This window comes from Stegastes partitus, unplaced genomic scaffold (assembly GCF_000690725.1).
Source record: "Stegastes partitus isolate 25-593 unplaced genomic scaffold, Stegastes_partitus-1.0.2 Scaffold505, whole genome shotgun sequence".
NCBI lineage: Eukaryota > Metazoa > Chordata > Actinopteri > Pomacentridae > Stegastes > Stegastes partitus.
In genome coordinates this window covers 207,463-231,301 of record NW_007578236.1, presented here as the reverse complement: position 1 = coordinate 231,301, position 23,839 = coordinate 207,463, and the positions used below count along the sequence as shown (strand labels likewise).

The 23,839-nt window shown below is 40.1% G+C and overlaps 3 protein-coding genes across 4 annotated transcripts in view; 2 read left to right on the top strand and 1 right to left on the bottom strand.

Annotated features, from left to right (window-relative positions):
* The window catches only part of wnk4a (WNK lysine deficient protein kinase 4a), a 51,781-nt gene extending 41,208 nt beyond the window's left edge, over positions 1-10,573 (top strand). For both annotated transcript variants that reach the window (XM_008287529.1, XM_008287528.1), the window contains 6 exons: positions 900-1,723; positions 3,124-3,211; positions 5,022-5,667; positions 7,555-7,760; positions 7,874-7,968; positions 8,054-10,573. In XM_008287529.1, coding sequence (XP_008285751.1) covers positions 900-1,723; positions 3,124-3,211; positions 5,022-5,667; positions 7,555-7,760; positions 7,874-7,968; positions 8,054-8,056 — 1,862 coding nt within the window. In that variant the 3' untranslated portion in view covers positions 8,057-10,573. The remainder of the gene's footprint in view (positions 1-899; positions 1,724-3,123; positions 3,212-5,021; positions 5,668-7,554; positions 7,761-7,873; positions 7,969-8,053) is intronic.
* A 76-nt stretch (positions 10,574-10,649) lies between these two features.
* coa3a (cytochrome C oxidase assembly factor 3a) lies at positions 10,650-13,315 on the bottom strand. The gene is made up of 2 exons (XM_008287530.1): positions 13,005-13,315; positions 10,650-11,290 (listed from the first exon to the last, which is right to left on the bottom strand). The coding sequence occupies exons 1-2, from the start codon at positions 13,198-13,200 to the stop codon at positions 11,187-11,189; spliced, it is 300 nt and encodes a 99-aa protein (XP_008285752.1). The 5' UTR covers positions 13,201-13,315; the 3' UTR covers positions 10,650-11,186.
* A 285-nt stretch (positions 13,316-13,600) lies between these two features.
* cntd1 (cyclin N-terminal domain containing 1) lies at positions 13,601-19,767 on the top strand. The gene is made up of 7 exons (XM_008287531.1): positions 13,601-13,775; positions 16,865-16,940; positions 17,032-17,203; positions 17,287-17,449; positions 17,554-17,698; positions 18,703-18,799; positions 19,620-19,767. The coding sequence occupies exons 1-7, from the start codon at positions 13,601-13,603 to the stop codon at positions 19,725-19,727; spliced, it is 936 nt and encodes a 311-aa protein (XP_008285753.1). The 3' UTR covers positions 19,728-19,767.
* The last annotated feature ends 4,072 nt before the right edge of the window (positions 19,768-23,839 follow it).

Below are 23,839 nucleotides of genomic sequence, written 5' to 3'. Positions count from 1 at the left end.
GTTTGCCAGCACAAACTCCTGCAGAATTTCCAAGAAAGTCTCCTCCCACGTCAAAGTCTCCCTCCCCACAGGAGGGGCATTTGAAGAACACATATCCTTCATATGTCCTCAATTTCAGCCTCAGCTGTCATCTGAACATCCTCTTTCCCTCTTGTCTTGGTCTCTTCTCTGCTGGGTGTCCACTGCATGGCTGCTTTCGCAATGCTGCTTGGCCGGCGGCCACCATTACAGAGTGTTGCTTAACCTATGTTTCCGTCAGCGTGGAAAAAGTAGAGGCTGGTTTGCATCATCAGCAACAGGAGGTGTGGTTTATGACTGTGGAGCCATTGTTGAAGCAAATGTCAAATCAATGGATGGGGCGAGGATATTGGCATCCTAAACTATTCCTCGAGGAGTGATGAAGAAATCCTGATTTCTTTAATCTTACAATCAGACCCAAAAAGCTCGTGCACACACGTGTGTTCCATTTAAACTACACATAAAAGCCTCCCTCCTCGCTCCCATTGATGCTAAATCCCTCACAGCCATGTAAGCCCGGTGTGCAACTGCTTCAGCTTACAAACGCAATTACAGTTGGATGCTGCTTTCAACAAAACGTCTTTGTTCACCATGGAAACACACTATTTGTAAGTACGGGAAAGATTTTTGCTCCACATGGTTGTATATCTTGGCCGGAGGTTGAAGGAAGGATTGGGTGACGAAACCCTGAAGAGTCAGGAAGAACCAACTTGTCTTTCTGGGTCAAACTCTGTCCAACATTCCACTCCAACTGTGCAAGATTTAAAACTACATTTGCATGCAGGAGCTAGATGGGGACATGAAGAAGCATCTCACTTAGTTTAGTTTACACTAATTGACTTTACACCACAAATTAAAACTGCTGTCTCTCTGTCTTCTAGGTTCTCCTCTCCATTATCAGCAACACCACCACCCTGCATCCCTCCTACCCCACCACCAGCACTACCACTTACCCTTCATGGGCCACACTCACTTCCCATTCCCATACCCGGGGTCTCCAGGTTCATCGAAGCCAGCGGGGATCCACCCTCCCCTCACACGTGTAGCCAGTAACCCCACCTTCCCTTCTGTTCCCTCTCCAGCCCCCAGCTCCCCAAGTCCTAAGAATGAAACTCCAAGCCCCATTAACAATGAGAGTGTTACCATGTCCCCACCTGCCCCTCAGCATCCCAACATGTGGCCCCCTCACACGCAGCCTCTATTTTCCTTGGCTAATGTGATCTCCATGGCCATGAGCATGGCCCAGTCTTTCATCCCTCCCACCAGCCTGCCCAACCAGGTGATGCCCTCATTTCCAGGTTTTCACCCTCAGCTACCCGGTCCCATGGCCCCTCAGTCAGGCTACCCCTCCGTCTACCCACACTACCAGACTTCTCCAGACGTCTCCTACCCCGCGGTGGGCAGCGTCTACCACAGCCCTGAACATATGCCTCAGATGGACGGAGCCGCTTTCCACCCGAGCGTTCATCCACAATGGCCGCCTCATGTCTCTCCCCCCTCCATGCCCTCCACCCCTCCACTGGCTCCTCCAGAACCTTTGCAGCCGGTTGGACTCTGCGGTTCCCCCAGTCTGACCCAGGACCACAGTTACGCAGCTCCGTACCCAGCACAAGTTCCAGCTCAGGCTGCTCCCAGATCAGAAGTCTCCATTTCAAGCTCCTCGTCAGATCTCTCCCCGTCACCTCCAGAGAGCCCAGAAAGCACTGTGAGTGCTCCATGCTTTTATCTCAGGGATTATATCTGCTAAGATTCCTTCAAAGCCACGTTGAGTCAGTGCTGAAATTATCATCAGATTAATCAGTTTGCTTGTCAGCGGGAAATTAATCAGCAATCTGGATTATTGGTTAATTGTTCTGCTATTAACTCTCTGAACTCCAAGTAGTTTTGCTTTAATGCTCCTGTCACAGGAGTGACAGGGCTATTTTTTTTTTTACTGCAAATAAAGTCCTGCACCTCTGTAGAAACAACACAACCATAGCTATAAGTAGAGAGAACACAAAAGTGTCTTTTGTGCTTTATGACAAAGTTATAACGCCATACATTATTTAAAAAAAAGACAAAAAAGTTGAAAATCTTTGATTGTTTATTTTCCAAAAATGTACAAAACCTGGTATCAACCGCATTTGACCAACAGGTGTTACCATATATATACAATTATGGCTTTACATACCATACTTACTACTACTATACCACTTACATTTTGAATTTCTTTCCATACTTTTCTCCTGTCTGCTCTGTGTAAACACAACCTGCAGTTCAGCCAAAGAAAGTCTCTGACTTTTTGTCATGTGACTGTTGGTTGCAGCTGATTCACTCATGACTTCACAGTTGCACAGAGAAGTTCAGAATTTTAGTTTTTATTGCAGAATCTGGTTTGAGCAGTTCGTTTTTGGGCCTTTTTTAAATGAATAAAGTGATTTTGATGAAATATTTGATTACGTTTCCCAATGGAACATCACATCACAGATGAGTAGTACAAGGACAGTATAAAAGCAGAAAAACCTCTAGCTCAGAGAAATGTTGTCATTTTTACAATTTTTTAAGATAACATGCTTTTTAAACCCAGTGGCAGATTTTGGGTTTCAGAGGGTTAAGCAGCAATGCTGAATACTCGTCTAGCTTCATCTTAGCTTCACTGATGTCAAGTTCTTACCTCTTTTTTTATATTTTAGATAGCTGTAAATTGAGCATATTTAGGTTTTGGAGGATTTTGTGGACATATCAAAGTGTAGCCTGGGAAACTTTGAAATGGCATTTTTCATAATATCTGACACTTATGGATACAGAGATGGTTCCTAAATTAACAGAAAAATATCGGGATACACTGAAGGTTTTTGTATTTTCATAGCTGAGGAATCTGCAGATATCTCTATTCTGTCTACTACAGAGCATGAAACTAGTTAAATCATCATTTTATGTAAGCCGGCATTTGGTAAGAGTTGTCGGTGGCACAGAAACTAAGTTGGTGGCCTGCTGTACTGTGAAATACTTTAATTTTAGAAAGACAATCACAAAGCAACTGACTTTAATTTGGATCACACGTGTCTGGTCAGCTCCCTGTCAGCTGCAACACTCATGCTAATAATATTCCTTGTCCCTCTCTAGTTATCATCCCTGTGCAGTCCGTTGCGCCCCGCTGTACCCGAGATGAATGCAAGCAGCACAAGTCTGAAAGCCTCTTCCACTGAATCTGGTAAGAAACTCTGCGAATGTACTCATGTTCCCAAAAACAGACCTCTGCACCATTAACACCTCAAATGATGAATGTTTTTAGCCGGGAGCTTGGAGAGCTGGAAAATGACATACTGTATAATGTTTACGTTTGCAGCCCAAACAAACCCACACACACACTTGTGAATACACACAAATGCACCCACAGCAAAATATTACATTTTATTCCTCTCTTTCATTTTGTGTTGTATTGGGTCAAAACACAGCCCGATGTCTCTGTTACAGTCAATTTGCTTTCTGAACTGTTTTTTCAGGCCCTTCTCTCTCTCTCAACATTATCACCTATTAGTGGAGCCTCAGAAAGTGTTGCGTAACCTGCAGCCTGGATGTAATGTTCCGTTCAATATGAACACGAACGTAGGTGTGATTGCAGCCCGACCCACTGGCGATGGCCAATCGGCAGGCGGCTGTGCTCATTACGGGCCTCTCCTCCCATATCCACACCTGTCAGTATTTATACTCTCCTTTATACCCTCAGAAGCCCACATTCAACAGAGCCCCTCTGTTTCAGCGGGCACAGAACCAGACGCTCTCTGTTATTACTGTAAGAAGGACACTCAGTGGGCAGACTGAGGCACTGCAGGCTTTGAATGCTCTGCAGATGTGACTCAGGCTGTTTATCTTTGAATACCAGGAAACAGCTATCAGTTACTTTCACTGCCACAAATTAAAGCTCTAGAAAGGTTTCGATCCACATTAGGAGTTTTGTTTTTAGAAAATAAGACAGAGTGGTACATATTTAATCTATCTATACTCCAAAAGGCATTATCTTTAAAAAAAAAAAAAAAGGAAAAAAAAAGTCAAAAAAAGTTTTTAAAAAGTCCAAATAGCACCATTTATCAGAGCTAGAAACCATAAAAACAACTTCCCGATGGTCCTTGAACTACTCATCTGTCACTTGTTTATGTCAGTAAGCCTAAACAAATCTGAACTTAAAATAAGGATATTCATCTTAGTCTGTGTGTTTCATATAAAAAAATCCAGTCCTTGATCTACTAATTAGTGACTTGCTATTGATATTTCAATAAAATTGCTTTATTCTACATTTCCCATTTTAAAATTTGTCAAAATAAATTGTTTGCTCTAACTAGATTCTTTAAAAACAATAAAATTGCGTGTGTTGGTGCAATTGGGAAACCAATAGTGACTCAGCTGCGACAAACAATCACAAAACAAAAATTCAGGGACTTTTTATTTTGCTTTTAACTGGCTGAACTGCAGGCTGTGTTTACCCAGAGCCAAACGTGAAAACAACACAAAAATGTAAATAGTAGTCAATCGTGAAATATCTATAGAATGTTGAGTCACCATTTTTTCAGTATTGCCAATACAGGTGGGTTCTTGGAAAAAAGTTGTACATGTTTAATGCAGGTTTTTCAGTTTTTTAAAATATATTGCAGTGAAAATCCACAGTAAGGAAAAATGTAACAGGGACTGCTGGGGGCTCAAAGGATTAAAAAACACCTGATCAGATTTTATTCAAACTCATGGATGACTGAGGCTGATTCTAATGATCAGTCAGGTTCTGATCAGATTAGAAAACAATCACAGCTGTTTAACTAGTGTCTGGCCATCATAGCTGTCCAGATGTTAGAGCTTTTCATGGTTACTAAAAGTAAATAGAGGTGGATGCTGTAGCTGATCAGCATTGATGTTAATTAGAGTCATGTGCTTATTTAAAAAAAAGAAATAAATAAAAAATCAGTGTATTACACATGTGTTTGGATAAAGATATGCTACCTAACAGCACTTTTTCCTCCCTTACGTTATAGAAGTTCAGTCGGCACCAGTGACTGTTGGGAGGTTCCAGGTGACGCCCAGCATGGACATCCCTGCACCTGTTGCTCCGGCGGGTGCTGCACCTGCTGCACCACAACCGGCTGACGGAGGCAGCACCCAGTCAGAGAGCAGCACCGAGGAGCAGGGGGAGTCCGAGACCAGCCTGGGCACCTCCCTCACCATGTCCCCTCCTCACCCGCCGTTCCACAGAGGGTCGACGGGGGTCCTGCAGGAGGTGGACGGGCAGGCGGGGTGGGCCGTGAGCCAGGAGCAGCAACAGCAGCAGCAGCAGCAGCAGCAGCAGGTCAGAGATGAGGAGGAAGATGAAGAGGAGGATGAGGAGGAAGAAGGGGAAGAAGAGGAGGTGGTTGGGGAACGGCCGAGGGTGAGGAAGAGGAGTCGGAGGAGAGCGTACAGCCTCAGCCTGATGGGGACGTCGGCGGACAGCGGGCTCTCGGTGACGGCGGCTGAGATGGAGGGGCGGCTGTGGGACGGAGCGGCGGGGAGTCCGCAGTACAGCAACGCCCTTCACCATCTGTGGATGATGACCTACAACCGCAACACTCCCTACCTGAGCAGCGACGACTCCGACAGCGACGACTCCGACATGCTGGAAGAGCTCCAGGAACTCAGAGAGAAGTAAGTGGCGCCGCTGAAGATGCCCAAATGTGGTTTCCAAAATGAGTACAAGAGTGGTATTAATTTGAAAAGTGGAAAAAATGGTTCAGAAAATATGGAACATTTTGAAATAGTCATCTAGATGGGACTGATTATGAGTACTGACGTAGGAAGGAACATTCAGAGCTTCATCTGGGCTCTCACACTCACTTATGCAACAATTTTCTGTTGCTTTAGTGATTTGATGGAATTTTTAAAATTGAGACAAGACAAATTATATATGAATCTATTCTGACTATTTTTACTTATTGTTTAAGGAAAAAATTGAATTCAGAATCCACTTTACTGGCCAAACATGTGAACACATGCAAGGAATTTGACTACAGAGCTTCCTTTGCTCTCAAAGCCCTTTTAGAAAATAAAACGCAAAAACAAGGGCAACAGGTTACAGAAGGACAGCTATAGATATGTGTAAGAGAGAATACAATCTCTGGTATGAAGTCCAATGAAAAAAAGCTGAGGCTAACAATTTAGATATTTTTAATTAGCTGCTACCTGATAAATATCAGAAAATATGACTTGTTTTGTCCAAGGTTAAAATAAGATATTCAATTCGCAAGTCAAGTTAATTTATTTTTAAAATTTTCACAGATATACATACACACAGGCGTACATGCTCTTAAAGAAATGGAAATCCTCATGGACAACTGTCATTATTTACTAGAACTATTAGATTTATGAATTATCATTATTAAATCATACATTATCAGAACATTTTGGAGGCCTAAACCTTTTCAAGGATTTTCAAGGACTAGCAGACACCTGTTGAAGGGCCCTCTTCAGTAAAAACCAAGTTTTTTACCTTGTTGACATGTCCCCGTGGTTTTATATGCTAGAAGACATATTGTTGGCAAAATAAGCGGTCAACGCCATGTCGGAGTGTTTCCACCTTGAAACTGCAGTGTGCTGATGAGTTTTAAAAACTGTAGATTTGGACTTCCAGGGTTTCATATGTGACAAACATTAAGAACCAATTCTGTCAGGTTGCAGGGTGGAACTTTATGCATCCTTATTTTTTCCTCTGAATCGATTTCAAAGCCAAATATGTGTAGTTGAATTGCTCCAGTAACACAACTTGCCATTGTGCAGAGCATAGGAGAGCTGGTGTGCTGGAGCTGCAGTAAATGAGGCGGGCTGGGTGGAGATAGAAGCAGGGACGCCATTAATCTGCACATTTTTGAAGTGCACAGTTACGTCTGAACCATTTTCATGAAAAGAAACAACAAACTTTTAACTACGTAACTTTGATACATGCAGTCGTCCTCAATTTATTCATAAGGAAAAAAAACAGCTGTCACTGAAATAAGTTGAAATTGAAAAAAGTATTAATAAATAAAAATGTAATGAACATCATGACATTGTTTTAGAATTGTGGTTCAACAGAAATATTTTTTAAAAACATAACAAACAAACAAACAAAAACAAGGAAACAAGCGTGATGGGACCTGTAAACTAATATTTTGTTGAACAACCCTTTGAGCCAATCACTGCAGTCAAATGTTTTCTGTAACTCTCCATTAGACTTCTGCACCTGTTGACAGGTATTTAGATTTTGGCCCACTGCTCATCAGCAAAGTGCTCTAATTTGTCCGGGACAGTTTTGTTTTTTTAAATTATTCTTTCCAACCACAATTCAAAAGCAATGTCTTATTTCACTAAATTACAATTTCACAAATTTTTTATTATTATTCCTTTTTTCAGTTTCTAGTTATTTGAGTGACTATTGTAAGTTTTAATGGAAGGGTATGAATACATTTGAGGACGGCTGTATAGATATGTTTTAAGGGCTTTGATCAATGATGGGAGAGGGACTAATGCTCACATTTGCTGCTTTTTGTCCTTCATCAGACATCTGACAGAGGTTCAGGCTCTGCAGGCCGCCCAGAAGAGGGAGATCGAGGAGCTGTATGAGAAGATGGGGAAGGTTCCTCCTCCAGGCATCGTCTCTCCTGCTGCTATGCTGTCCAGTCGACAGCGCCGCCTGTCCAAAGGAAGCGGGTTCCCTTCATCTCGCAGGAACAGCCTGCAGCGCTTGGACATTCTGCCACTCCAAGGTAGCGAAGAACATCCATTTGTTTTTAACTAGTGAGTTACTGCCTGTAAATATGTGATAGCTTTACGCCTAAATGGGTTATTTATTCATAAGCCTTGCACTGTGTTTTCTAAGGTATCATTAGGAGGAACTCTCTTGGAGGCAGCAGCAGCGGCTCCCAGGATAAACCCAGCAAAGGCGTTCACTTTGCCACTGACATAAGTAGAATGGTGAGTGAATAATGCATTAACAAACTCTATTATTAATTTCAAACACAACAAGCATGCATTGATCTTTATTGTGTTTCTTTTCCAGTAAGAAACTCTCAGCCAAGCATGCTGTATGTCTGGACTACCTCATCTAAAGTGTGACTGCAGTGGTCAAGCCTGTCCCGTAGGAGGATCACTTTAACCCTTTTTTCACTGGCACACCGATCTGCTTTCCCTCCGCCAGTGGTCACTTTACCTCAAATGTACAGAAACTGTCATCAATACGGCTGGATTCACACAGGAACTGTAACATCTGGTTTTCAGCCCTTCATCAGATCTGGTGAATTTGTTGCAGCTGAAGCACACAACCGGTCTGGTTCATGTTAAAAGTTCTTTTTTTTTGTTTTCTTGTAAATAAACGGTTCGGTCGTAACCAGCTGCAGTCCAGGCTGCCACAGTACTCTGCGAAATGTCACGTCAGAGTCTCTAAATATTTCCTCCGAGCAAACTTTTTTTGCTTTAACGCAGTCAAGCGATGGTACAAAGTGCTGCGGGAGTTGCAGCACATTTGCCTCGATTTTTTGACCCAGAACGACAATGTTTTCCTGCTTGTCTGACTCACTGCTGTTTATCAATCTGAGCACAGTAATGTGAACCACAGTGAGGCTCTGACACTTTTACTGACAGTTGTTCTTCACCTTATTTGCTGTAGTTTGTTGATGATGTCTCAGCAGCTGCTGACTGCACAGTGAATTCATATATTCTCATTCAGTAGAGCTGTGATTATTGCCTTTCGAGAGGCTGGCAAGAACAGTCTAGATGCATTGTACAGTTTGATTCTTTCACACATGTATTGTTAAAACATTCTGTTGTAATCTATGTTTGGTTTCTTTGGTGATTTGGACACCTGACAGGATGACCTACATTCTCTAGACTCCTAGATGAAAATGACTTTTTCCCCATCGTATAGCAGTACAGTGAGGTATCATTTCTATTAACTCCAGCAGCCACAACATTAAAACCACCTGTGTAATACTTTGTAGGGCTGAACACGGGAACGCTGATGGGGTCTTGTGGTGTCTGCCATCGGATGTAGTGCAGCAGAAGCTTTGGGTCCTGTAGATCTTGCTGTGGGGCCTCCATGGATCGGGTTTGTTCTGTTCTATCACACAAATGTTCCATCAAATTCGTAAGAGTTTTGGAGGCTGAGGCAACAATTTAGGCTTTTGGTTTTGTTCCTTTTGGAATATCTGTGTGGATTCTCAATCATCCAGGTCATGATAATCTGAAGAGCTTCAGTAGAAGACAAATGGACCTCTCATCCAAGAGGTTTCCTCAGATTTAACTGGATGACCGGTTGTCCCAAATATATATATTTTCACCAAAACCAATGGCTAAAGGTCTAACAATGACCAAAGACTCATGTGGCTTGAGGGGGGAATTGTGAAACTGTCAGATGGTGAAACTTTCTGTGGGGACGGAGCTCAAGTCTGCATTATAAGTACCGTGTCACAGACCTCCTTATTTGTTTAGAGAAGGCTGTTCCAGTTTAACAGAGATCCATAGAAGCATCCAGTTGCCTTCAGCAGAAGCTCCAATGAGTTGTGTGGTGTGTTTGGACACATTGTTCTGCTAGGGAAGGCCAGGACCCAAGGTTTTCCAGAAGAACATTGCTTTGCAATGAGATAATTAGTGTCATTCACGTTGCCTGTTTTAATGTTGTGGCTGCCTGTGTATGAAGATGTTAAAGCTACAGAGAGAAAATTGATGTCTAGCAGTTAGATGTGTTGGCATGTAGGATGCTTCAACAGAATCAATTAAGTGGGGAAAAAAATTGGTTACATTTTGCAGAAGCATAGAAAACAGTATTTTTTCAAATCGTAATGCTGGTTTAAAATAGGGGGAAAAAAAGAGGATTTCTTAATATTGATTTCAAAAATCCACCTAGACTACTGGCTTTCCTGTCGACTGTACATGTGTATATAATAGAATGCATTTATAGATGATGTTTACAAGTTATGAGTAAACTAAATATTTCAGCTACCTTAATTTGTTCTCAAGCAAAAATCATATTTTGTGGCTTGTTCCATAGATCAAGCACCTTGTGCACTTTAGTAAATGCGATTTTAGCTCTCAATCATTTAACACATTTGTGTTTGAAACTGTTTCGCTCGAGGAAGAGCTCGTAGGTTTCCCGTTATTTTTCCATATGGGAGGAAGAGAATATTCTCCACTTTATTTTCTGATCACGATATTTCACATTGGATCACAGTAATGATGATCTATTCTCCCACAGTTTGAAATGACGACTATATTGTGGGGTGTAGAGAAATCAGCCCAAGCTGTGAATCTGTAGCTGTTGCCTTATAAAATATTCACAACACACACTGAATTTCCTGGCAGTCAAACTTCTGTAATATTCATAATATATTCAAAGAAAAGTTTCATTTCAAAAAATTTGAATGTAAATATATAATTGTATTGCTTTCTGAAGCTGCTGTCCTGCCATGCTGAATCTGTGCCTTTCCCTTACAATGTCTTATTTTATATTTTTACTCTCGAGATTTGGTGGCTAGATCAGACTCTATATATTAAATTTTGACAAAAATAAATGCAATTGTAAATAGCACGGTTCTTTTGTCATGTTTACTGCTTGGCTCAGTGTTCTTTTCCTTACATAAGTGGTTATACAGAGACAACTGTTATAATACATCAGCTATTTTATTTTATAAATCACGACTTTACCATCATAAATAACAGTTTTCATTATGTTGATTCATTTCCGTAGGGTCTCTGGCGTTGTCCATTGTTGAAGGCCACTGTAGATTTAAAGTCATTAGCCGACTGATCTGGTGTGTACTCCTCCCACGCTGCACGGACAATACATGATCAGGGCTGGAAACTTCAGCTAAGAGGTGGTAATTATGCTACAGTCTGCGCCTTTTGTGTAGCACATAAGGTCATGTTGAGGTCAGTGGACTAATCCTTTCCGCTGACGGAAAGCCTAATTGAGATCAAGACACATCTAGATTTAAGTCAGCAGAAGAAGCACACATTTACCTTCCACAATCAGGACAAAACAAAGTCCAGTTTAGTCCCACCATTTAAAAAAAAACAAAAAAAAAAAAACAAAACAAACGGCAGCCAGTTGTGGAATATGAATCAGTGGCATCATAAGTCCCATCTTGGATAACTGCAGCACAGACACAATCCAACAAAAGGCAGGCAACGCATTCATCTCAGTTGGCACCAGTCTTTGGTCCCTGCAGTCTCGCACGCTTGGCCTCCTCATCGAGCTCATCCATGATCCGCTCCTGGGACACTGAGTAAAATGTGTAGCCGTCTAATGTAGGAGCAACTGGTCAAGGCAAACATTTGAAAGGATGAAGAAAAACACAACATACTGTACAGTACATGATAATGGAGTGATCCAAGCAGCTTGTCAGCCAGGTAGCTGTGTCATGGATGCTTGTAAGAACAGCAGAGGTTGAAAAAGCAATGTCACTTTACTAGGTCAACTAATGAACTATAAAACAAATGCATTGTAACAAAAATGAAACTGTGCTTCTAAATGATCAGTCTTTATATTATATTTGTTATATAGATATTTTTTGCCCTGGGAAACTACCTGTCTACTGCAGAGGACCCATTAATCTGTGGTTATGTTCTATTCATCAGGACCCTGTGTGTCAGTGTAGCAAACAAACATTCAATTATTAATATTATAATTATTGTCTGGGAACAAATTAAAAACTAAAGGGGAAATTGTTGTGCACACTGCATAAACCATCCTCCTAACCTTCAAGGCCCTCCATACCTTACTGAACTCTTCCACATAAACACACCCAGCCGGACCCTCAGATCATCTTCCTCCCTAAGCCTCACCATCCCTCCTGCCCACATGACCGCCATGGGGTCTAGAGCCTTCAACCGCTTTGGAACTCCCGTCCACCTGACATCCGAAACATCGACTTTCTGGCCATTTTCAAATCACGTCTCAAAACCCACCTGTTCAAAGAAGCCAACTCACTATGACTTTCATTCATCTCACTGCAAAACCTCTGGTTTAAATTGTTGCACAATTTCTGTTAAATTTCCTCCTTATAAGTTTTATATTATTATGTTTTTAACTTTGCTTATTGCTGCTTGTAAGGTGTCCTTGAGTTTTTTGAAAGGCGCCTATAAATAAAATCTATTATTTTTATAATACTCAAATGAAAGTAGTGAACTGAGGAGGTTTAACTGTGATATCTGTTGGCTAAGATTAACATATTTATGAGTAAATAGTGATGTCCAGCAGAAATGTTCAGGGTTTTTGCAAAATAATATATACATATATTTTTAAATTATTATTATTGTTATTATTTCTACATACTCTGACCCACAAATTTTCACTTCTGTAGCAGTCACATTACAGACTTTCCAGTTTTATTCTTCTTTATATTCTAAAGTTTAAAAAGTAAAATATTTTTTTACAAAAACAAAACAAAAAAAACAATTCTCCATGTTTAATGTCTTGCTTGGGAGAAAAAAAAAAGAAAGTCAGAAAGAACTGTTTTTTTGTTTTTGTTTTTAAAAAAAATAATAATTAATGTGTTTGGTTTTGCAACATCTGCCACGAGCAGCTGCCAGTGATGCGTTCAGGAAACAGGTTGGTCCCAAACACCTGGAAGGCATCACTGCTGTTGTCTACGCACTTGCTGAAAGCAGCTTTACCTCAGGTGCGCTTAAAGACTTTAGTGAGTAACCATTAACTTTTAGGTTTAAAATCAGTAGCTAAAACATGTTGAAGTACGCTAAAATACTCCAAATTCCTTACAACTGCTTTAGCTCGCTGCCATGTTTGTATTCAATGAAAGTTAGCGCAATTTAAAAGGCAGTTTTAAAAATTGGCTGCCAGTTAAAGCTTACATACAATACTAGCTTTGGGGTAGCTACTGCGCTGTGATATCTCGTTTAAGTAATTCAAAGTCATGGACCGCAGAGTAACTTTAGCATGCTAAGCTAACGTTACATAGTTCACCTTGTGTTGACGCTAGCGTGCTTGGCAAGGATACAGATGCCCAGAACGAGCGCTCCGATGGCGAGTCCCGTCACTACGTTCCGTGTCCGCAGCTTGGCCGTTTTCTTCTTCCATTGCTCCAGCTCTACCTGTCTGATGAAGTGCAGCTGCTCCTTAGAGAGACCCTCCTTGGTCGGGTCTAGCCTGCTGGCGAAGGGAGCATCAGACTTCTGAGGCGCCTTGTCAGCCATGTCTGCCGTCAGTGAGGCGGTGTGGGGCTGTTTTACAACTGTTGTCCGCAGTGCCGAGCTTCAAATTATCCGGCGGGTCTGCGGCGCTGTGAGTTTCCTCGTTAGCCTGTTAGCAGATCTGCGCTGAGCTCCAGCTAGCGCTGTTTGCGAACGGAACAAAAATGCGTTACGTCCAAATGAGTCCCCAGTAGCGTCATTTGGTTCCTAGTGGAAGACCAACGTTCCTGGAGGCGAAAAACCACGCGAACAGCGCCATCTTTTGGACAATATACGGTTTATTTTTTGTATTTCTACTTCATTGTGACAAGTTTTTACTCATTATTATACTTCAAGTTTGGTATAAATATAGCTCATTCCGTGCCCCCCAGTTAGAAGGCTAACGTTAGCGAGTGTAGCTAAAATGGCGAAGACACTGATTCGTTCTTTAGAGCAAAGTGACGTTGTGAGTTTGAAATTTCGACAAGCCTCTTCTCAGCTGCTCACTGATTTTCTAATTAATTTCAACAAAAGAAACAAAGACAACCTCAACAGTTTATCAAAATATAGCGGCAGCTTCAAGCGTAAAAGGCTCATCGGTAAGTAAAGGTTAGCAGATGGGTTTTTCATTTTAGCTAACTAATAACCGTTGTGGCTAATACCTGCTATTAGCTGTTATATGCTATGCTATTACAGTGTTTTATGCGCTAATTTCCTTTTTTACGGCGCTAAGTTTGGACATTTTTCTGTAAAATTTTGAATGCCAGTTTATTCGGTAAGTCTTGCTGCACCTAATGTGGTCTAGAACAACTGTCGTGCAATTAAACCCTTCCCTTGCTTTAGTTAATAATCAAACTTTACACTCACTTTCAAAACTATATTGCACTTGAGTTGTATTGCATTACAAGGAGTTTTTTTTTTTAACCGTTTAGTCAACCCTTACTGATGTAAATGGTGCAATAATTAATGTACTTTCCTGCCATAAAAAGAAAGAAACAGGTGAAAAGTTATGCATGATTAAGTTTAAAGAAAAAAAAACAAAAAAAACATAAGATTTTGAAATAATGGCGTTTTAAAACAAGATTGACTTAGCAAATGTAATGCACCTAAAAAAAATAATAATGCACAAATGAGAATTTGATGAACAATTAGTGCTATCTGCCTTTTCACATGAGTGTGTTTGAACACTTATTCATCGAAGTAAATATTTTAATGCCTATAAAGCAAATGTCAGAGTTTTAGAGCAGATTTATAATCTTGTTTGTAGAAGCAAACCCACTGCTTTTAGCCAAATTAATTTTTTACACCATGCACCAGGTAAGAGATTTTTTAATTTGCTTATATTACACACAGGTGTGACAATTAGTAGTTCAATGCTTCTTCATTACAAAGTGGTAATTTTTACAATGGCTGAATGAGGCATTTTTACACATGAAGATGCTGAAGTTAGTTTTTGATTTGTCAGGTATTATGTGGGGAAAAAAATATGTGAACTATATATATATATATTTTTTTGCATTTTCACAAATAGAACAAAGGTGCCATAAATTAGAAACACCTTTAAAGACACTTTGGCCTTTCTGAGAAAATCCAGTCCAGATTTGCCCAGTCTATATATAGTGGTTTTTAGGTCTGGATCTGTTTTTTTTGTGGTCCAGATGTGGAAAAAGCTGCTCAATTTCCCTTTTGCATTTTTACAAACAGAGTAAAGGTTTCACAAATCAGAAAACTGTGTTTTGAAGACTATCTAAGCCTCTCTGAGATAATCTAGTCCAGATTTGACCTGTTTATATATATAGTGGTTTTATATCTGGAACTAGTCTAATGTGGTTTTGTGCAGTGGTGACATTTTCATTTCTAGGATTTTTTGCAAATCAAATAAAGGTATTACAAATCAGAAACCGTGTTTAAACCCTTTAACGTCTCTGCGACAGTCGAGTCCTGATTTGACCCATTTCAGTACACTGGTTTCAGATCTGAACCTGGTCTAATTATGCAAGTAAAGCACATACACCTTCATTTTTTTTGCATTGTAACAAATAGAATGAAGGTTTTACCAATTTACCTAAAATGTCTAACACAGTTTTACATCAGTAAAATGCTCAACGTTTCCCTTGATTGCTGAATCAGAAGTTAACTTCAGGGTCATTGATACTATGGTGTTTAGTCCACTTCAGCACCATTCAGATTTTAACCTGCTAATTGCATCATTTTCATTTTTTTTAGAGTAAAATAAAAAAATAAAAAGCGAGCTGCTGTGCTCCAGGCAAAGTTGGATCATTCTACTTCCTTTCTATGCTTAGTCCATGTTCCACATTAATTTGACAGTAAATGCAGGCTACCTGAAAAAGCTTATGCTGTGGAATCAGGCTTTTTTATGATGACTGATAGAACTCTAAACACATGCAAAGCTGCACTAATTTTATTTAATATTAATTTGGGTGACCAACCCTTTAAGGAGTAGAAATGCAGCTGGTGAGGGGAAAAAGTTCACCCATAAAGTCCTGCAGCTCCACCCTAAATAAATAATGACAACCAATAATCTGCTGCCTTTGTTGCTGACAAAAAAAATCTGTCTATAACCTTATGATAGCTTATCTAACCACACCAACTTACAATAAAACAATAAAATGTTTTGTTCGTTACTTTATTGATCAAAGAGGCCACATTCAGTATGAGAAGCACCAGTCTTCACAGTGGTGTCTGCTGCAAATCTCCTCCTGTGAGACTGTGAAACTGTTTCCATAATAAAACACTTGAAGTGACAGAAAAATATCTTGACTTCAGTAGTCAGATCAGACTACAGCAAACAGCACAGTAATATCCGCATGGTTTTGATCAGCTATGTCACATTTTCAAGGCAAGGCGTGTCTTGTGCCAGCGGTGAGTGACTGAGCTGTACAGGACTACCTCTATATGGCCCACTAAGCCTCAGCATACCCTGTCATCACTCAGAAGTGTTTCAGCCACCTGGAGTTGGGAGCCCTGTCATTATGGAGGTTCAATCTCAATATAAATCTTAGCAGAGTCCACCAGCTGCCAGCGCCTCAGCAGACAAAGCCTGTCAGAGAGGAGGAGCTGATGGGAAGCAGTGTTAATGACTTCTAATGAACGTCCATATGCTCCCATGTAGTTCCTATATCAGCTAAAATATAGTTTATTTTAATACGTTCATGGGAATACGTTTCTGGTACTCCCGGGTTAACCTGTGTTCTGACAGAATGGACTGATGGTCCAGTTGCACAGGTCTGCACAATATAAGGAAACTATGCAATGTGAAGTGATGTTGTTCAATGCTGCAATAACAACATAATTTGCGACAAATTAAAGTGTAAATATAAAGAAACATTTAGGTACAGTTTAAAATGATTCAGCTATTTTCCTTTTTTGTCTTTGTTGGACCATCTGGGAATATGATTCATGTGAACAACCAGTGTGACTTGGAGATGTGGGCTCACATTTCATTTTATTGATTCGGTATTACGGAACTGCATGAACTCTCTTTGTGTGTCACCTGCTCAAACACATTCACTGATATTTTCTTCAACATTACCGTCTGCAAATGTGTTTTGTTTGTTCTGACTGTAGCCTGTTGACTCAACATGCAGAGTTCACGGCGCTGTTCGAAAAAGGATTTTAATGTTTTGTTTTCTGCTCACATCCTGAGTTCCTGTCTTGTGTTACTCAGAGTACATCCTCCTGATAACTCGAGAACTGAGACTTGACCCACTGGCTGGATACCACGCTATTGAATTACTTCAAAGGTAAGAAGGAGCAGTGCATATAGCTTTCCCCGTCTCACCTTATGCATTATTGGTTTGGACATGCCCTTATGTGGATTATTAACTCCCCCAGGTTCATGATCGAGCACCTTACAGATTTGCTCACCACACCCACACCTCCAGGTGCGACTGCTGAACAGCCACGAAGTTACGAGGACGCTATTTTTGACAAGCTCAAAGACAAATTCCCCCTCATCGTCTTCTCCTGCGTGCAGCTTGCAAGCAAACTGTCTTTGTACAGTCGTGTAAGCTCTGCTATTATTAACTTTCAAAATGCTCTGGAAAAAAAACAAAACGAATAATGTCATCATTTTCAAATATTTTCCAGATGATTGACAACAATGCTGCGGTGCGCTTTCTGCACTCGGTCGGCCACAGTGTTTCCAAACAGGCTGTCCTGGAGTCAGAGCTGATGGTCTTGAAAGGCCTTGAATTTAAACTAAACGTCCCGAACCCGCTAACTTTTGTGGAGATGCTTCTGGAGGTGCTTGGTAAGATAAATTCTTATTTCAAGCTTGCAATATGAGTGAAAAGGGGTCTTTGAAGATAATTCATTTACGAGCTGCATTTTACTGTGGTGACTAAACTCTTGAAGGACACAATGAGCCGTCCATCCCTGTGGATCGCCTTTATCACCTGTGCCAACATGTTCTCCAGTTCATCAGTCTGCAGAGGACGGCCATCTTTGACGCCTTGTTAATGACTACCACTCGGTGTGTCACGCCATCCAGGGAACTGAGGTATTACTTTTCTCTTTAAGACATATTTTCTTATGGTTTGGGACAGGTGCTTGTTGTTATGGTAGAGTGGACAAGCTGCTTGATTGGCAGATGAGTAGACTACCACCATCTGACATCTGTCTATCTTGTTTTGGCAGTGTGCTGTTGTGTTTCTCGTGTTTTATCAAAGAGCTATTAAATCATGACAGGCTAATGCTATTGCCGCTGTAGGTTATTAAACCTACAGTAAATGACTTTTTGGCAACTTGGGAAAAAAAAGCTGTGAACATACCAGTGATATTTTGTCAATCTTTAAGCTATGGTGAACTTGTTAGCAAGCAGTTCAGTCATCCAGCAGACATGACGCATTATTAGCATTCATTTGAAGGCTATATTCCTGTTAAAGTGGGGACACAGTATTTTTTTGGACTCACTGGACAAAAATTCCATACTACCCCTTCAGTATATTGTAATCCTGTTGGTCTGAGAGCACACTAGTCTTTGCACCTCCTCCTGGCTTCATTTTTGGGTTTATGAAACTCTAGCCAGTAGAGATAGATTTTAACCAGTTATAGAGGTTTCTACTGATCAGATGAGAGTTCACAAAGAACAGACAGGGGCAAGCTACAGGATATTTTCAATTCTGGCATTTTACTTTGCCTTTTCCAAATTTCTGCCTGCTGCAGCTTAAAAGTTCTGTTTCTTCACTTAAGTTTGAGCTCTGTTTGGGTTTTTGCCAACTTCTAAAGGATAACTCTTGCCTCAATAGCAGCTAAATACTCCACTTGCTTATCACTAACTTTGTTTGTGTGCTGTTTAGCGCTGAGCACGTAGTTCCTGGTTTAAACTCTCTGTGAGCAGTCAGTGTGAACAAAAAGTTACAGACGATGAAACCAAAACAATGAGCTGGAAGATGTCAAAAAAGCTACAAGATACTGTTTTCACTACACACACAGTCACTTTATTCATCTGGAAGCATTGATTATATCTGCTTTAATATGGCATTCATCATCTCTGAAAACCAGAGAGAAGTTTGTGACAGTGACAGAAGACTGCATGCTTCTCGGGGTCGGTGTCATCGCTGTGGCGACATTCATTCTCCATTTCAGAAAATGGAAGCAGGTGAAACCCTCGTAGTTTTCATAAGCCTTAAGTCTTTACTAAAGCTGGAGTGCAAGACTTTTACAAACAAATGAACGGCAGTTACATCCAAGCATTGACCAGTCAAGTTCAGTACACTGGATTTTTAAATCTGGTGACATTCTCATGTTGGTGTAGCGGGTAATGATGCATTTTAAATCAACCAGCAATAATTGATTTGCCAGAGCTGTGGAAGGAAGCAAATGTAGAGATGACAATGGAGTTGGCTACAGCAACTTAGAATGTGATGGAATAAACCTCAGAAGTGTTCAAAAAAGTTTGGTTCAGATTTTAAACCATCTCAGAATATCAACAACCTGATATTCTGAGGAAGTATTACAGTACGAAAAGAAAGCAATTAAAGGGAACAACAAACTTGGATTAACACTGGTGTGACTTTTGTTGGAGAGAAAAGAAGGGAAGGAAGTCACCTTAGTGTTCTTGGACAGGTTGGTATTTGTAAAATGTTTTGCAATAGGATATGTAATTATTACATTTAATCTACCTAAATAATGAATTATTGGCTTGAAAGTTCACCAGCAGGCCCATTTCATAGGCATGCGTTGGTCGTGTTTGTGTAGTTACTCTCACTGCCAGCAGGGGGACACAAAAGTTTTGCACTTCAGGTTTAATTACAACAATCAACAATAGTATTGGTTCTCATTGTTTAAGATGCCTAATTGCCACATTAAGTCAGCACATTGATCAGAGTGAGAGCATATTTAATCTCTCACAGACGGAGTCTGTGCAACGCAAACCACACAGGCTGTTTTTAAAGGCTTTTTCTTTAAATGCATTGCAGGTAGTCGGAGAACTGACCCACATCACTGGAATCTCAAGGAGGTGCATCAGTGACTTCGCTCATGTGACGCTGGTGCACATTGTTGGTACCAGTTTCCCTCAACTGTAACTTTAGTCTCATTAACTAATCCGCTACCCCCTACCTAAAGGTGTTTTTTTTTTAAGTGATCACTCTCAGTTGATCTGAGAGTGGCTCGTCCCATCCTACTTTCTCTTGACATAACTGTTGCAGGATTTGTTTAAAAGTGATTCTCAGTTTGATATTAAATATACTAAATAAAGATTTTAGCATTCAAAATTCTGTTTATATTCTTATTCATATATTTAACATTTAGATACTCGTTTGGAACCAGAATTTATTTATTTTTCTTGTTTCCAAATTGGGACAGATAAATACAAAAATCTACATTCTTACTCTATCAATCATGCTTTTGTTTTTATTAGATCTGGTAATCATTCAACAAAAGCCCCTGCTGGCTTTACAGCACATGCCAAGTAACTGGATAAACAGTTGTATAATGATATAGGTGTAAGCCACAAACTGGAACACTTTGAAAACATATCCGTGGGCATATGTCATGAATCTGGGTGTGTCCTGGGATGAAACTGTGGCAGGATATAGTCCATCTGAAAACAGAACCAATACTTCAATTACTGTTTTTTTTTTTTTTTTTTAAACGACGATTTAGTGATTCTGTCTGAGTTTATCTGTTGTAACAACTTTTGTAAAAATCGTCCCAGTCGAATGTTTCTGGATCCAACGTTACCCTCCCCCTACAAAGTTCACATGTTTCGACAGCATGGAGACGTGATTCTAGAAACAAAATAGTTATTCTTTTGCTGACAGTTTCTGACAACCTGCCTTACTGATGTACAATAATATGCAAGATTCAACTTTTCACCTTTGGGTGTCCAAAGACCTGACTGGAGTTTGGTCTGGATCCAAGTGTTCAGACAGTCAGAGTGAACAAACTGCAGACTTCCTGAACACAGACAGGGCGACAGCAGCAGGTTGGATGGTGAACCACCACCCTTAAAACTGATCCGACATTGGCGGCCCTCATCTGCATGTGCTAACTCCTCTGATAACCTGCACACAGCAGGACATGACCAAGTTTAAACTGCGTAGTAAGTTTTCCAAGACTAGTGATTGCCTGCACAAATTACTATCATATTGCTATCAAGACATAGTTTTATAATTACATACTGTAGGAGTTTCTAGTGAAATAACCACCAATCAATATGCAATTTTAAAGCCAGAACTTTTTCTCAGGAAAGAAATCTTGCAGGATAACCTAAAATGTGGTTGCAGATACCTGAGTGCATTCATGAAAAGCAATCAATAAAATCTTGTGATCGCCTTTGTTTGGGTCTGCATGCAGGCCCTTTGATGTAGTCTTTCTGAGACTGTAGGAGTCTGGCAGCAGGAGTCAATCTCTGTGTCGCTTCACGTTGTTGAGTGAACATATCAAATAACAGATGATGTTATGAAACATTGAAAAATAATAGCAGTAAATGGGTTGGAGAAAAAAAAACATCAGGTAGTGACAAAACCAGCCGGTCGCATCCTGCTTTAACCTGTAGCACAAAATGCATCCTAGACAACTTACATATGGATGCCAGGAGGGGCTTTCTTGTGTGGGGAGTCTTTGAAGTCATTGCCAGCTCTGCACTCATGCTCTGGGTTTTGCTGGAGATTGCTTGAAGGCTGGACACTGAGCCTTTGTTCCGTGGGCTCCATGCCTCAGATGAAGCACTTTCCCCAGAGCTGCGGGGGGGGACGACTGCAGGTGGCAAGCAAAGAGGTTTTAGAGTGTCAGACCGTCTTGGAAAAGCAGTATTACTCAAAAGGGATGCTGGATGTTGCTATTGTGAAACTGTGGTAAAATGCTGTGGGTGTGTTCCACAGCAGTAATTCCTTATTATGTTTTTACGCTGCTGTTGTGAGAGCATTGTCACCTTTGAGGCCTTCTTTGCAGCTGACATTAGCTTAAAGAGTGCTGCAAAACTCCACCTGCGAGGAATCTGTTGTTTCTCGTCTGTACTGTCTTCTCGCTGTCCCACCAATTCTGACAAAACAAGCAATGACACAGTGGATAACTGCGTGAATTTCTATGTCATGTGCAACTTCCAGCAGCCGCCCGTCCAAATCGTTTCCTCCGTGCCCTGTTGCTCCCACTTTTTCCTGCAAAACAAAGGTGCTTACGGTGTCTGGGACGTAATTACAGCATAGCAGATGGCAGCCAGCGAGTGTGGAAGGACATTTGCAGATACAATCAGGTGTGAAATAATCCTGGAGAAAGTGAGACTGTAGCAAAGTGTAACACCTGCATCCACTGTCGGGTGCATTGATCGGGTGGTGGGCTGCTAGCATGCTGCTGTAAATCCCAACTCACTTACGTCTTTTGCATTTTTTTGGAAATAATTTGCTCAAAATGTCTGTTCTTCGGTCCAGTACCACAGATAACAACTTAAACATTCTGAGTACATCTGACACAAATTGACTGTGTCACATGACCTCCCTATGATTGGAAGTTTGTGGCAGTTCAGATTAGATTAGATAAAACTTTACTGATCTCTTTGGTAGAGTACCTCAGCGACATTGTTGTATAGTTGTTATAGCTGATGTATAGTTCAGCAGCACTTTTTTTAACCACACAGTGAAATAATTTGTGGTTTAAGAGTTGCATCCCAAGGTGATGTCAGATATCCACAAGTTTGCATGTGAGAAAACATCGGCTTGCTCTTTCACCAAAAAAAAATAACAACTAACCAGTTTATATTTACACTTGCATTACTGGGAAACATTAGAAACTGACAAGAAAGAAAGGGCAGTGACAGAATGACTAGATTAAATGAAAACATTTCCATTTTTATATTTGATTGTCCAAATACCTATTTTACATTTGAGTTGTTTCAAAAAAATAAATTAAAATGAATCTTGAAATTGCAAACATGAGTAAAATAGAAGGAAATTATACATTAATTTAAAGTTAAATTAATCTTTGGATCTTGACATTCAAAATGCATTTTTTTTTTCAATTATTTAACATTTTCCCCCTGTCTGGTAAATTAAAAATGCTAGCTAGTAAAATCACAGAAAAACGTTAATTTACATGTTGACTGTTAAAACAAACAAACAGGCCAAAATGGATTTTTTTTCTTTTACAACATTTGACGGTAAAATGCACTTGTTGTCCCCTCTATGTGAATCAGCAATAAAAAACACAACAAATATTTACCATTATGATTTTTTTTATTGTTATATAAAAACGTAAATTAAAGTTTGAAAAATGGCAAATCGATTTTTTTGCAGTTATTTTACAGATTTTCCATGTTTTCTTTTTTTAAAATTAAAAGCTAATATCTAGTAAAATAACAGAAATCGAATACTAAATGTCAAATGTAAAACAAACAAACAAAAGACTGCCCAAACTGTAATGCCCACTTCAAAAATCTGTATTTAAACAAAAATCGTAACTTGTTCTTTTACCAGGTGACCATACAATTATACTGTTTGACTGTATTTAAATTGGCAAAAAAAAAAAAAAAATTTCACCGATATTTGTCATTATTTTCACATCATTATTCAAACGTTTTTTAACGTATTGTTTAGGTTCACTGGTTAGCAGATTTTCACCGTTTTTTTTTTAAAGGATTGTTTTTACTGTGTGGAGTGATTTGAGTTACGTCGCTTCCTGTCAGCTGGAGGAAACACTTTCATTATATTACCATGCTGCGCTATTAAACACCAGTGTACCCATAGATATGTATATTAAAGGCTTTATTATATTTATCTATGAGTGTAACGGCCTTAAACTCACCCTTTAGACGAATTGATGTGAAAAACGTGCAGGTTGTCATAAAGTTGGCTGCTGTAAACGTCCCCTCTTTGCGTTTTTTTGCGTAAAAGACGCGTTTCCATGGAGATCAGAGTTACGTGCATCAGTCCCGTGAAAGTGACGTTTAGTTGCTGATTTTAAAATAATCTGGCCGCAGTTTGGATTTCATCTTGGTCCAGTATAGAATTTTAATATTTTAATGTTGCCATTTTGGAAACTAAAAGTCCTGTTGGGGGGGATTTCTTTTGCTATGGCTGACTTACCAAATGAGCAAATAAGCTCTTTAGGGATCTGCCTTGTCTCTCCTTAGCAACTGTTGCTATGCTTACTGTTGCTGCCTTAAGTTTCTTGTCATGAGATAAAAAGAAAAGTAATTTTT

Excerpts from the sequence above, each read along its gene's own strand:
- coa3a (XM_008287530.1), bottom strand. The coding sequence starts at position 13,200 with ATGGCTGACAAGGCGCCTCAGAAGTCTGATGCTCCCTTCGCCAGCAGG. Across the intron at positions 11,291-13,004 it reads AGCGCTCGTTCTGGGCATCT|ACGGCTACACATTTTACTCA; the intron begins GTATCCTTGCCA and ends CTCCTACATTAG.
- cntd1 (XM_008287531.1), top strand. The coding sequence starts at position 13,601 with ATGGCGAAGACACTGATTCGTTCTTTAGAGCAAAGTGACGTTGTGAGT. Across the intron at positions 13,776-16,864 it reads CAAGCGTAAAAGGCTCATCG|AGTACATCCTCCTGATAACT; the intron begins GTAAGTAAAGGT and ends TGTGTTACTCAG. Across the intron at positions 16,941-17,031 it reads GCTATTGAATTACTTCAAAG|GTTCATGATCGAGCACCTTA; the intron begins GTAAGAAGGAGC and ends TAACTCCCCCAG.